Source organism: Centruroides sculpturatus, unplaced genomic scaffold, assembly GCF_000671375.1.
Source record: "Centruroides sculpturatus isolate CEXI.00-Female unplaced genomic scaffold, Cexi_2.0 scaffold34, whole genome shotgun sequence".
Taxonomy (NCBI): Eukaryota; Metazoa; Arthropoda; class Arachnida; order Scorpiones; family Buthidae; genus Centruroides; species Centruroides sculpturatus.
In genome coordinates this window covers 974,157-989,824 of record NW_019384328.1, presented here as the reverse complement: position 1 = coordinate 989,824, position 15,668 = coordinate 974,157, and the positions used below count along the sequence as shown (strand labels likewise).

The following is a 15,668-nucleotide window of genomic DNA, read 5'->3' as shown; positions in this document are numbered from 1 at the left end:
TTTACTGCTGATCTACGTTTCGTTCGTAAGTCATCCACATACCGTTTTAAAGCTGAAGAGGCACGCTTTAATATACCGTTTCCTTTTTTAAATTCGTTTATCTTTTTCGCGAGTTGTGGCTCACTTCTGCCCGCGACCACGTGGTCGATATTGGACAACCGTTTCTCCCACTGTTAGCGCTTTGGGTTTAAGTGCGACGTGAAGTTTTTCCTCGCTATTTCAACCTGGTTCATAAGATATTTTCCTCGTGACGTTCCGTCATTTATTTTGCAGTATATTACGACTGTTTCTGGCCAACTTCCAGTTGTATTTTTGGCCGATCCATTAGGCCATCCGCTGAGGATTTTATACACCGGATAGACGGCTTCAAAGTACGTATTAACACAAAGTTTCGTTCGTTTATGTCGATTATTTTTTGAGTTATCGCGTTTGATAACCCTCGGAAGAACAAAGGACATCGACCTCGCCACGTGCTCTACCCAGACCCCCTAACTGACCCTAATTCGTGTTATAACTCATCTGATCCTTCACTTCTTGAACTTTTTATTGGCCTTTACCTTGATCTACAACATCAAAAAAGTGTTGGCAAGTGGGCCGTTCTATTCATTCTTACACTAATCCTCATCAATACCATGGAGCGTGCCAAACTAGAAGCATATTCAATACTGGAGGAACTAAAGCAATATATGGCTGATAATAACAGAGCCAAGCTAGGCACACCTTGTCATGGGGAATTCATTGTCAACTGCTTCGAAAGGGCGATTGACGCCTTCTCCAACAATTCTGTTGAACAACATTTACAACTTATCTCCACAAAACTTGACAAATTAATAGAAAACGACTCAAAAACTGACATCATCGAATCTCAGAAACAAATTCAAGAGAAACTCTCTAAACTTGAGGCTATTAGGCAGCCTGTTAAACCTGCCTTACCCCTATACAGTACCATTCTAAAAACTGGAAAATCTAACGACACCACTCACATCCAGAGGACTAAACCCACTAAGGATGTACTGTTAATCTACAGTAAGTGTGAAAATAAAAACAGCAAACACATCCAGGAAACTATACAGAGTCACATTAAGCCTGCAAAACTGAAGATAGGTATCGAGCGTATTCGCCACATAGGTGGAGGGGGTATTGCTGTACAACTTAATAAAAAAGAAGATATTGTAACTCTAGAAAAGAACATTCAGGAATGTCTTCCTGACTTCGAAACAAAAAGACCCAAAAATAAAAATCCCCACATGGTAATTTATTCTGTTCCTAACAGAATCAACCGGGAAGAACTACCAAACTACCTTCTTGAACAAAACCATATCATAAGTGAAAATTACAACATAGACAAATTACTTCAGCACTTCAAAATCAAATTTAATATTGGTAAAAAAGACGCCGCCTATAGTAACTGGGTTGTTGAGGTTTCTCCTCAACTCCGCAAACAGCTATTGAAAATGGATAAAGTGAACTTGGACTGGTCACGTTGCAGAGTGGCCGACTTCTGCCCCGTATTGCAGTGCTACAGATGCTGCAGATTCGGCCACTCCACCAAAAGCTGTCAGCAAGCTACTCCTACTTGTAGTCACTGCGCCGGGGAGCACACCTACAGGGATTGCCCAAATCGAGCGCATACTCCCAAGTGTACGAACTGCCACAAGGAACGTACAGGTAGTTCTGATCATAATGCCAGGGAGAGCTGCTGCCCTGTTCGTGTACGGGTTAAAAACATCATCACAGAAAGAACTAATTATGGACTTTAACGCCACAAACTCCATCCGTTTTCTGCAAATAAATCTGGGTAGGAGTATTCCTGCTACCAGCCAGCTTACCTCTAACATCAATGATTATGATATCATTTTGGTGCAAGAACCTTACTGTATAAAAAACGTTCCTGCCTGCCTACCCACTTCCTGTCCATACGTTTGTGGCACTGACGATTACCCTTGGGCCATCACCCTCGTTCCGAATCAACACTTATCCATCCTTCACCACCTCGACTACAGTAACCAACATTTGATCTGTCTTGAGATCGCCCTTTGCTCACACAGAATTGTTGTTATTAATGTGTACTGCCCTGGCGACAACGATATCAACGAGATCACCGACAACTTACAGAACATTATTGATAGCTTCAAAGATGCACAAATTCTCATTGCTGGTGACATGAACGCTCATTCACCCGCCTGGGGTGGGGACAACTTGGACCGCAGGGGCAAAATCCTGGAAGAATTCTTTACACGCAACAACCTCCTCATCTTAAACAACCCTCTCTCTCCTCCCACGTTCTCCTCTAGTAGAGGACAGTCGTGGATTGATGTTGCTGTTTGTAGCCTCAGCCTTTACTCCAATATTCAACATTGGAGAGTCACTGATGAGGACAGCCTCACGGAGCATGCCTACATTACCTTCAACCTTAATCATCAGGACGCACATAACTTTGTCGCTACTCCACTACTTAAATATCGTCCGTCTCTTGCTAACTGGCAAAACATAGAAGAATATCTCAGAACACACCTGATTGTTTCTGACACAAACGATGTGGACGAAGCACGTGCAATGATTAATACCAACATTGATATCATTTGTGAGGCGTGTGATAAATACATCCCAAAGACTTCTAACAACAGGAAAAGAGTCCCCTGGTGGACACAGGAGTTGTCTACACTACGCAAAGCACACAGGCGTCTGAGAAGGTTATATCAAAGAAGCAGAGACCCACAGACTCGAGAACAGAATAAAAGGCAGTACCTCAACCATCAAAAATCTTACAAGACTGCTATTAAAAATGCTAAACTGAACAGCTGGCGTGACTTTTGTGGCAGAGCCTCAAGTAATCCTTGGGGCTTTGTCACGAGGATGTGTACCAACAAACTTAGGAAAACTGAGATAATGTGCACAGATTCTGAACAGGACAGCCCTGCCCCTACCTTTCTCGATGTATTATCTAAAAAGCTTGACTCTTTTAGCCCTGATGACAACATAGATTTTGACACTGACTGGCAGAAACTTATACGCCTTGAAATTGAGCAACCCTCAACAACACCAAATACTCACCTCTTCACTAGTAGGGAGGTAGAAGCCGCTTTCCAGGGGTTGAAGCGTGGCAAGGCTCCTGGCCCAGATGATATCACCAACGAAATCGCTTCTAACCTCTGGAAAATCATCCCTGACATCCTTCTCAATACGTATAACAAATGCTTACTCTTTGGCATCTTTCCACATCCCTGGAAGGTGGCTAGGATTGTCCCGGTTCCTAAACCGGGCAATCCCAAGGATCTTCGTCCCATTTCTCTCTTGCCTGTACTAGGCAAGATTCTGGAACGCTTAATAAACAATCGACTATCCTGGTTCCTTGAAACCAACCACCTACTCGACAACAATCAGTATGGATTCCGACCACAAAGATCCTCTGAAGACGCTATTTATATGGCCGTTGAAACCATTAAAGACCTCCTGAATAACAACAAATATGTGCTCGCGGTCAGCTTGGACATTTCCAAGGCCTTCGACTCCACCTGGTGGCCTCTGATTCTATATCAATTGAGAAACTTCCACTGCCCCACCAATCTGTACCACATCACGAAAGACTATCTGAATAACAGGTATGCCATTCTACAAAAGGGCCAACATCACGTCAAAAAACGGATCACCAGAGGATGTCCACAAGGCTCTGTCTGTGGGCCTCTCCTCTGGAACATCACATTTAACGCTTTCCTTCAACAGAACTTTGGTCAGGATAAGCTAATTGCATATGCGGACGATGTCTTAGTCCTGATGGGGGGTCGCTCTAGGGCTGACCTCGAGCACAGAGGCAGCTACATGCTAAGAGAAATCCACAACTGGGGAATTAAACACAAACTGAACTTTAATCCTCTCAAAACCAAAGGCATCGTACTTAATAAGTCTGGCCAGCCCAATCTTTATTTAAGGGTCCCCCAGATCAAGATGGATGGTAAAAACATCAAAATAGCAAAACACCTCAAATACCTTGGTGTGGTATTAGACCATCGCCTTTCCTGGGATGCTCATGTTGAAGCTGTCACCAACCGTACAGGTTTAATCATGCAGGCATTTGCTCAGGTAGCAAGAAGAACCTGGGGTCTCTCATCAGGTGCCATGAACACAATCTACGACCAGATTTATATTCCCATGGTTACTTATGCCTGTGGCAGCTGGGGTTGGGCGTCCAACAAAGTCCACATAAAGCGAAGACTCATCTCTTCTCAACGCCGGGCACTTATGCTCATTACTAAATGCTATCGTACTGCTTCAAATCGCAGTATTCAAATCATCTCCAGGAAGCCCCCCATTGACCTGATTATCCAGCTCAACAGGAAGCTACAAAACATCAAACGAGGAGAAGAAATTAATACCAGTGCCGGTTTGATCAACTGCCATAATTATGAGTCTCCATATCCATTCTCTAATACCATTCTCGGTGAAAATGATCTCAACATCCTCGATAACTCTACCTCACAAATCTACACTGTGGAAATCTACACAGACGGGTCCAAAATTCACGACTCTGTAGCCTGCAGTTTTGTTGCCTACATCAATCAGGTTGAAGTATACTCCCAGCAATATCGTCTCAGCCACTTATGCACTGTTTTCCAAGCTGAGCTTCTTGCCATTAAAATGGCCCTCCTCTGGTCTACAAACAACTATTCCTCCAGCTGCATCCAAATCATCACTGACTGTTTATCCGCACACACCTTAATCAAGGGCAATAATCTACACACTCTCGCCACTGAGATCAGGAACATCATCAACAGCACTAGTAATACCATCTCCATTACCTGGACTCGTGCCCATCAGGGCACTCCTGGTAATGAGCGTGCGGACCAGCTTGCCAAAGCAGCCACCACGGACAATACCATCCCCATCATCTACGACAAGATCAGCAAGCACACCTTACGCCAGCTCCTCTGGAGGGACACCCTCTCTACTTGGCAAAGCATTTGGAACAGTAATAACACCTGCATTACGTATAACTATATTCCAAACATTAGTGACTTTATGAAGCTTGACTGGTTTGCGCCGAGCTACCATACTACTCAGTTTCTCACTGGACATGGAAAGTTCAGTGCTTATCTCTCCCGCTTCACCAACCATCCTTCACGTCTTTGTCCTTTCTGTCAAGTTGAGGACAGCGGGACTCATTACATTTTTGACTGTCCCACTCTTGAAGCAGAGCGACTGGAGATTAGAATCCTATCACAGAGCCTTGGCACCACTTGGCCATGCCGTCACTCCGACCTACTTGCTAACAAGGATATCTATCTCGCCTTCTCCAGACTGGCGAAGAAATTCTGCAAATTGTCACTTGTAACGGCTTGATCTTGTAACATGTTACTCCCAGCCATACTGCTGTCTATGCATATACTTCTACTCCGGTTTTACATCACTTACATGTCTTTGTACCTTTTATTGTCTTGTCATGTTTTATTTCTGTATTGTACTGTTCTGTTATGTATTGCATTTGTATTGATTTGTTTTTATTCTGTATTCTGTAATACTTAGGTTTGTTCTGTGTATCGTATTATTATTATATTTTACATCACTCTACTGTATTGTCACTACTTTGTCACATATCTTTATATATCCTATATTCTACCTTGGTCATGCTTAACGCGACACCAAGTATGTACGCTGTACTTTAATAAATAATACTGACTGACTGTATATAACTGAATACAGAATAGAATTTTGTTACATAAACAATAACAAGGGAATCAGAATAGGAGCCACAACTCGTGGTTCGTTACAAAGTTGATGACATACTGGATAACTTCCAGTATGTGCAATGACTACATTCGGTGATAGGTTTATGCTTTCTTCCAATATACCTTTGGAGTTGATTTATGTAGCACAGGCAGTTCTTATCCATGATGATGTGATTGACATCAGTGTATTGTTTTCTTGTGCAGTTTGCACATTTTACTTTTCCTTCCTTATTGCAATCTTTATATACATGTGCTTCACCACGATGGCTACACACCTGGTTTTGCGATAAGCAGTCCTTTCCAAAATGTCCAAAATCAAGTCACTTGAAGCATCTCTTCACTGATACATAGTCGTAAACAGGGCATCCTACCCAGCCAATGTGTAGCTTTTCCTCTCTAATCATTATCTCTCTCATCATGGGTGACACCTCAATCACCCAAGTGATTAATTTATCATCTTTCTGGGGAATTGGAAATTTGATTGTAATTTCTTCTTCTAAAATACTTTCCGATGTGTTATTATAAAAACAATAGTTTTGTTCGTATATCATTTGGATTAACTCCTTTTTATCTATTGTTTTTGGTACAGAAACTATCTTAACCATAGGTAATTTTTTTTATCTTGGAGTATTTTCTAGTTCTTTAACTGTTGTTAATGCATCTGCTAATGATTTCATGTTATCTATATCGCGATTCTCCATTATTTAACAGTCTGATTCTCTTTACCCCGATATTTAGATCTACTGGGTTGATCTTTTTTATTAGAATTTCTTTTGTTTTCTCTGAAGTATGTTCTTTATTTTTACTATGAACAAGTACCGTATATTGTGGTGTTGGGGGTTGTAGGTTGACATCTGGTTGCTTCTTCCCCAGTTTTAAGACATCATTGTAACTTATGGTTTCAGTTTTCTGTGTGTTTGGGCTACTTGATACTGATTCTTTTAGTGTATTTATTTTTCCTTTTATTGTGGAAATGGAATCCATCATTTTATCTGTATTTTTCTTTAATAAATCTGTAAGTTCTGTCTTAAATTTTGATTTTTTCCTCTTTTTCTTGGAGATTGGTTTTTGTAGCCATTTTTAGATCATTAACTTCTTGTTTGATTTCCTTTAAGGCCTTCATCATTTTTTTATTGTGTTTGTTGAAAAGATCTGTTATTTCTTCTTTTGTGACCATTGGTGAGAATTTTTCCACTTGCATGTCTGATAATTTGTCTTTGATAGTTGATTCCATTAAATAAATAATCTTGGTCATTTGCTCTATGATGAATCTCTTATGTTCTTATGCTCTATGATGAATCTCATAAGAGATTCATCATAGAGCACCGTTACAGACAATTGTTACAAACAACTGTTGGAAAAACCGTTGATAAGCTGACAGTTGTAGAGGTCAATGACCTGCTTGGTTCAGTGCAGAATTCACTTAAGTTTTAAAATTATGATTATTCAAAAACTATTCTACTTAGCACTATGAAAATTACACAGAATATAGCGGAAATTGCCCTCTCTCAGATGATGTCAATTAAATTTCTGGATGGCCAATATTCGGCCCGAAGCGGCCTGCAATGTTCTGAATTAAAAAGTCTAATAAGTCCTTAACTAAAAGGTCAAAAGTCACCAAATTTAAGTATGTTACTCACAGTAATGATGTCTATATGATGTCTATAGTCCACCATACTTCAATCTGGAAAATCGGGTCATATCATCTTGTAAAAAGGTTCAAAAATATCCAAATTTCAAATTGACACAGTCTAAAAACTTGTGGTCCAATTTTGTCAAAAATGACGATTTTCGAATCTACTCATTATCTGGAATTGAATGATGTATCATTTATTAAGATATCACCAAAACCTTTCGAAAAAAATCAAGTTGAAGTGGAGCCTAACTTCCACACAGCCACTCAAACCCACGACTTATCGCCCTCTTCCCCGATAAGGACAAAAGCATTGTCAGCATATGCAATTAAGGCGTCCTGGCCAAAGTCCTGATAGAGGAAATGATCGAAGAGCACAATCCAAAGTAAGGGGCCACAAACGGAACCCTGAGGGCATCCTCTTGTAACTTTCCTGTGAAAATCTAGATGACCAACAGAAAAGGTTGCACTCCTATTGTCCAGATAATCGTTAAAAAGCTGATAGATATTATTAGGATAGTCAAAAGTTCTTAGTTGGTAAAGGACCAAAGGCCACCAAGCAGAGTCAAATGCTTTGCTTATATCTAAACTCAATCCAAGAACATATGTGTAATTTTCTAAAAGACACTGAATTTTTCCAACCACCATATCTATAGCATTGCAGGTAGACTTTTGATGCTGAAAACCATATTGATAGTCATTAAGTTTGTGTGACAACTCAAGATGCCATGTGAGATGATTAGTCATTAGTTTTTCCAATATCTTTCCAAGAATTGGTAACGATAACCAAAATCATTGATCAAATTGTAGCGAATGATCCAGATTTCAAAAGGGGTGTAAAAGCAAAATGAGGTATTTTGGATGTGATTTTCTGCTACTAACATGGAAAGAAAAAAAGTGACGAATGAAACTACATGACTTTATCATAAAAAACAAGAATTTCAGAAAAGCCAGGACCATCGTCATAAAAAATGAACTTTACATTTCTGTGTACATATGTTTGTGTGTTATTTAATATATATTATACAAATTAATATAAAAGTAACTTAAAATTAAAGTAAAATTTGTTAATTTTTGGTCACGTGTTCCCCTTTCCCTATTACTCTGTTAAAATAGTCTCGTTTAATGCTGTTTCATTTAGTGCTTTGTCATCTAGGAACACATCCTCCGTGTAAAGCAGGATATTACTGTACCCAACAAAATAAAAAAGAAATTTTGTTTTTGAAATTAATAGAAAAAAAATTAAATTAACATTAGAAGCATAAAATATACATATAATTTATTACTTTGTGTAAGTATAAGCTATATTTTTTAATATAAGGTGATAATTTTTAATACAATATACTTGCTTTATGGTGACATTCAATTTAGTAATTTATCATGATCAATGGCACAGGTTCTAACTAATCATTACCACAATGATATGTTACTATCAATACAGTGGCGTACCGTGGGTGTCAGCCGCCCGGGGCGGAGGAAAATTTCGTCTCCCCTTATTTAGGTATTTCAATTTAAAACACCAAAATTCGGTTTTATCAGAGAACAAGCAATGAAAAATTCAGTGGTAGTGCAGCGACCTGTTTAAAATAGTTCTATTGGATATTAGTGGTGTATATGAACGCAAATGAATGGTACAAGCAAATAAAAGTCAACAGGTTTCGCAGGAATTCCTCGGATGAAAAAGTTACTAGTTCACCCGGCGAGCCGATTCTCGGACTGTTCGGACGATAGCACTATCGTAGGCGCGATGCAAGTATAGATTAGGATGTTTCAAATTTTTACAAGATATTATTGTTATTTATTGTAAAATTTTGCCGCCCCCTAAAAAGTGCCGCCCGGGGCGGGCCGCCCCTGCCGCCCCCACTACGGTACGCCACTGNTGGAAACACTGCCTTCAAAAGTGTATCAATGCAGGAGGGTGCTATTTCGAAGATTTTTGACTAATTGTAAGAATATGTTCAATAAATGATTTTTTATGAATTTGGTCACATTATTTATGGAACGCACCTTGTATTTTGAATTAATTAAAATTAATATTTTATTATAACTGCATTATGTATTTTATTGCAAATTTTTATACTACACGTGAAAAAAAATGATAAGATTGCTATTGTATATTTTAATATAAATTCATATATGCATATTCCCAATGGAAGTGCTGTATTTTTGAATATGGGACAGCTTCCATGGCAAAAATATTTGAATGGTGTAAAGCAGCCAGATCATACACATTTGCGTGTGCTCTTTACAGAGCAGCAACCTCTTGCAGTTTAGCTGGTGAATGCTATACACAAAAATATTGTATAACACTTTCAATGATTCTATCCTGGGTCCAGCACAGCTTCCCAATCATCAAATGTCATTGCATGCCACTGAAATGATTCCATTTACAGGATTATATCACTAGTAATTCTGGTCTATTTATAGGGTTGAAATCCCATTAGAGCAATCTTTCAATCATTAAAACAACAAATATGGAAGTAAAAAGGAAACATACGCTTAGATGAAAATAGATCTTAATGCTTAACATTTTTTAAAAATCAAAACTGCATTTATTGTACATAAAAATAAAAATACTGTATAAATAGATATAAATTTGATATTGAAAACTTTTCCATTTAGTTCATTATGTAAATTTGAAAATTCATTACACTTTCTTCAAAGACATGATGATAATTCTAATAATAAAGCTCATGCACATTTATAGAATCTAGTAACCACTGTTTGTTTTTTTCATCAAAGTAGTTTTTAACAAATATTTATTTATTTATTTTAAATTTTGAGTATAAAAGTTGTGGTGGAGAAATGTAGAACAGATATATCCAATTTATTTTTTGAAATATTTCCTTTGTTTATTGAGATACTTATTGTAATGGTATATCAATGAATGGATAGCTTGGTGATAAAAAATGCATCTTTGAAAAGCATTTTTTACCATCAACAATCATCGATGTGACAAAAAAATAAAGTAATAACCAAAACCAGAATTACACCAAAGTTCAGGCCTTTTTTTCATGGGAATTAAATAAAGGGAATTTTACTTTCTGTCATTTCTTCGTGATTTTGAATTATTGTATTTTAAATGTATTAATTTTAATTATTTATTGTAACAATTATTTTATTATATTTTTAAAGATCATAGAAGAAATTAAAAGTTCGTGGAAAGCTAAAACATTGACATTAATGGCAGTCAAAAATATGTATCATCTTACAGATATAGATACAATTTTTCATGAGATTGATGATAACTTGATGACAATTACATCAATTAAATATTCTATTTATGCAAAACCATTTAAACAAGAAATCCATATTTTAGAATGTTCTTTATCACTAATGAAAGAAATGCTTGAAAAAATATTAGAAATTCAAAAGAAATGTAATCAACTTCAGGTAATTTAATTGTATTTTAATTTTTAAAATACATTTGATTGTACACAATTTAATTGGAAAATCATTGTTTGCAGAATATTTTTGTTAATGGTGAATTAAGATGTTTAATGCCTAAAGAAGCAATAGATTTTGAAGAATTAAATCATAATTGGCAGACTGTGACCAAGAAACTTCATAAGAGTGAAAATGCATTACAGATAACAAAGTATCCAGGTATACTTTATTATTAAACTTTAGTTTAAATCAGGTTTATTTTATTATTTGGTAACAATAATAATTTAAAAAGCTGCAAGTAATCTAATATTTAGTCATAGTGATAAAGTGATAAATTTCAGATAAATCGAAAATTTACCTAATTTTAATATTTACTGTGTTTTCTTTGACAAATTTAATGCTTTTAAAAAATTCTAGCATACTAGGATTAATAATAAGCATAAATGATTAATTATTTTTAGATGCTGATTTACAATTTACATAAAATTACATTTTTAAAAGGAATTTTAATACTTTCATTTAGTTTAATTATATTATCATCAGGAATTTATTGTATGGTGAACAAAGTAAGCATATTTCTCAAATGATTAAAGCATACTGTTATATTTATGGATACTAACTACATAATAAAAAATAAACATTAAAAAAATTTTGATTATTAATTATCTTACATATTTAAATTTAGAGACTAGAGAAAAATTGGAGAAAATTTTGAATAAAATCCAAAACTAAAAGGAAACTATGGACATAATATAAATGCATTATTTTATTTTGCCAGTGCCATATTATATCAAATCACAATTTGGAGTATTCATATTATCTTAGTCTATGAGTTGCATTCAACTGCTTTTTAAATTAATTTATCTTTTGCTTAGTTTTTGAAAGAATTTTCTGAACATTTTCTTCAATGTAAGCAATGAATTTAATAATAATAATAATAATAAAATAATAATAATAATAATATCATCTGTAATTTAATATATATTTATGAATTGCATTAACATATGAGTCTGTAAGATATTTATCATGATTAAATTATCTCATATTTCCCAGAATTCCAAGGTAATAAGAGTGTAGATCAATGGTAACCAATATAAATCATTGTTCAGGAAAAATTAAAAAGTCATTAATAAGTCAACTTGATTTTTATGAAAAATATTAAATATAATTTATATTTTTATTTAAGTCATACCAGAAGTCGTTTCAGTTTTGTCCTCAGATTGATCTACTGCTGGACATGAGAGGCCATCATTAACAATGAATTTACAGAACTTAAAAAAAAAATGTTGGTTTCATTTTTTTTTGTTTTTTTGAAAATTTCATTTTATTCAGTTAGAGGGCTAGACATTAAAAATTAATTAAGTATACTTAATGAATATTTATTTGTACAGAAGGTTAACACTAAATATACCTATAAGCACATTACATACCATAACAAAATTTAATCCAATTAATGCACTAGTTCGTTAGTTTTCCAGACAATGCTGGGTGCTTTGGAAAGTATTTGATGATAATATCTATACTGATTTTTAAAATAATAATCATTTGTGTTGATATTATTTATGCTTGAATGATAAATGAACAACAATTACTTCAGGCAAGTCTGTCTGAAGTAATTGTTGTTCATTTATATGCATAAGTCAAATATATAGATAGTAGTAATCATTCATTCATTCATGGGTGTTCTGTCCTAGGACAGGTCCGTGGAAAGCAGTCAAATTATAGAATTCTCCTTCTCCAACATTCTCTATTTTGGGCTTCCTCTTTTATTTCTTTATAAGTTTTGCCTAGTAAAACATCATCTATCAATACTTTCTTTTTCTTCCTCTTTGTTTCCTTGCATCAATTTTTCCTTCTAATGCCACTCGCATTAATCCTTCTCCTCGCAATATATGACCTAGCCAGTTATTTTTTCTTCTTTGTATTGTTTTTAAAAGAGATTGCTGTTCCTGGACCAAATTTAAAACATCTTCATTCTTAACCTTTTCTGTCCACTTGATTTTCTTCATTCTTTGCCATAACCACATTTCATATGCTTCAAGGTAGTTTGTTTCCTTTTTCCTTAAGGTCCAAGTCTCTGCTCCATATAAAGTTGTGCTCCAGGAAAAGCATTTTATTAACTTCTTTTTAAGTGTTTGGTTCATTTTTCCAATAAGAAGGTTCTTCTTCTTATAAAAAGCCATTTTTCCAGCCCTAATTCGTTCTTTGATTTCTTTTTAACATCTGCCATCTCCCTGAATAATGCTGCCAAGATACCTAAAATGTTGAACTTGCTCTATTTTGTTTCCATCAATTAGGATTTTCAAATCTTTGTTAATTAACCTTCCAACTTTCATTACTTTTGTTTTAGCTGTGTTAATTTTCATTCCAAATTTTTTGCAAGTTTTGTTGAGTTTTGTTACCAAACATTGTAGAGTTTGTTCATTTGGTGCAAGTAAAGCAATATCATCTGCAAACCTAATACTTTGTATTAATTGGCCTCCAATTTTAATTCCGAGACTGTCCTCACTTATGGCTTCATTCATTAATTCCTCAAGATAAATGTTAAAAAGAGTAGATGAAAGTGTACACCCTTGCCTGACTCCTTTTCCAATACTGCATGGTTTGCTTTCTCCAGTTTTTGTTTGGATAATGGCAGATTGATTCATATAAAGTGAAGCAATNATTAAAAAGTCATTAATAAGTCAACTTGATTTTTATGAAAAATATTAAATATAATTTATATTTTTATTTAAGTCATACCAGAAGTCGTTTCAGTTTTGTCCTCAGATTGATCTACTGCTGGACATGAGAGGCCATCATTAACAATGAATTTACAGAACTTAAAAAAAAAATGTTGGTTTCATTTTTTTTTGTTTTTTTGAAAATTTCATTTTATTCAGTTAGAGGGCTAGACATTAAAAATTAATTAAGTATACTTAATGAATATTTATTTGTACAGAAGGTTAACACTAAATATACCTATAAGCACATTACATACCATAACAAAATTTAATCCAATTAATGCACTAGTTCGTTAGTTTTCCAGACAATGCTGGGTGCTTTGGAAAGTATTTGATGATAATATCTATACTGATTTTTAAAATAATAATCATTTGTGTTGATATTATTTATGCTTGAATGATAAATGAACAACAATTACTTCAGGCAAGTCTGTCTGAAGTAATTGTTGTTCATTTATATGCATAAGTCAAATATATAGATAGTAGTAATCATTCATTCATTCATGGGTGTTCTGTCCTAGGACAGGTCCGTGGAAAGCAGTCAAATTATAGAATTCTCCTTCTCCAACATTCTCTATTTTGGGCTTCCTCTTTTATTTCTTTATAAGTTTTGCCTAGTAAAACATCATCTATCAATACTTTCTTTTTCTTCCTCTTTGTTTCCTTGCATCAATTTTTCCTTCTAATGCCACTCGCATTAATCCTTCTCCTCGCAATATATGACCTAGCCAGTTATTTTTTCTTCTTTGTATTGTTTTTAAAAGAGATTGCTGTTCCTGGACCAAATTTAAAACATCTTCATTCTTAACCTTTTCTGTCCACTTGATTTTCTTCATTCTTTGCCATAACCACATTTCATATGCTTCAAGGTAGTTTGTTTCCTTTTTCCTTAAGGTCCAAGTCTCTGCTCCATATAAAGTTGTGCTCCAGGAAAAGCATTTTATTAACTTCTTTTTAAGTGTTTGGTTCATTTTTCCAATAAGAAGGTTCTTCTTCTTATAAAAAGCCATTTTTCCAGCCCTAATTCGTTCTTTGATTTCTTTTTAACATCTGCCATCTCCCTGAATAATGCTGCCAAGATACCTAAAATGTTGAACTTGCTCTATTTTGTTTCCATCAATTAGGATTTTCAAATCTTTGCTAATTAGCCTTCCAACTTTCATCACTTTTGTTTTAGCTGTGTTAATTTTCATTCCAAATTTTTTGCAAGTTTTGTTGAGTTTTGTTACCAAACATTGTAGAGTTTGTTCATTTGGTGCAAGTAAAGCAATATCATCTGCAAACCTAATACTTTGTATTAATTGGCCTCCAATTTTAATTCCGAGACTGTCCTCACTTATGGCTTCATTCATTAATTCCTCAAGATAAATGTTAAAAAGAGTAGGTGAAAGTGTACACCCTTGCCTGACTCCTTTTCCAATACTGCATGGTTTGCTTTCTCCAGTTTTTGTTTGGATAATGGCAGATTGATTCATATAAAGTGAAGCAATGAGTCTTCTATCTCTCCAATCTGTTCCTATTTTTCTTAAGATTTCCATTAGCTTTGTCCAGTTAACCATATCAAAAGCCTTTTCCATGTCAATAAAGCAAATGTACGTATCCTTATTAACCTCAATGTTTCTTTCACAGATTGTTCTCAAGAGGCCAATGGCATCCCTTGTTCCTTTTCCTTTTCTGAATCCAAATTGTTCTTCACAGAAATGTTTCAGCCTTGTTGTAGAGTCTTCTGTTAATGATTTTAAGAAGAATTTTTGAGGCATGTAAAATTAAACTAATTGTTCTAAAATCACTACACTTTTTAGCTTTTGCTTTCTTTGGTATAGGTATCAAAATACTTTGAGCAAAGTCTTCAGGCCATTCTCCTGTTTTATATATGAGATTGCATAAGTCTGTTATTTTCTCGATTCCTTCCTTGCCTAACCCTTTTAGAAATTCAGCTGGTATTCCATCTACTCCTTCTGACTTTATCATATACAACTCCTAGACAAAATATTAGGATATTCACTTAACTGAAAGTTTAGTGTACATTTTCTCATGAACAGCACAGAGTATGAAACTTTTTTGACATTACATAAACAGTGCTTATGTATATTTATTATATCCATTAATCAGACAAATTAACCAAATGTTTTTTTTTTTTTTTTGTTACAAATGGAAATGAAATGGCAAAAACTAGAATAACAGTTTGACCATGACAAAGAA

General features: G+C 35.0%; 1 protein-coding gene across 1 annotated transcript in view; it reads left to right on the top strand.

The window, feature by feature from the left end:
• Positions 1 to 15,668, top strand: part of LOC111628789 (dynein heavy chain 2, axonemal-like) — a 116,197-nt gene that overhangs the window by 58,554 nt on the left and 41,975 nt on the right. Inside the window, exons 9-10 of the mRNA XM_023372634.1 lie at positions 10,492 to 10,749; positions 10,824 to 10,962. Of these exons, the coding sequence (XP_023228402.1) occupies positions 10,492 to 10,749; positions 10,824 to 10,962 (397 nt within the window). The remainder of the gene's footprint in view (positions 1 to 10,491; positions 10,750 to 10,823; positions 10,963 to 15,668) is intronic.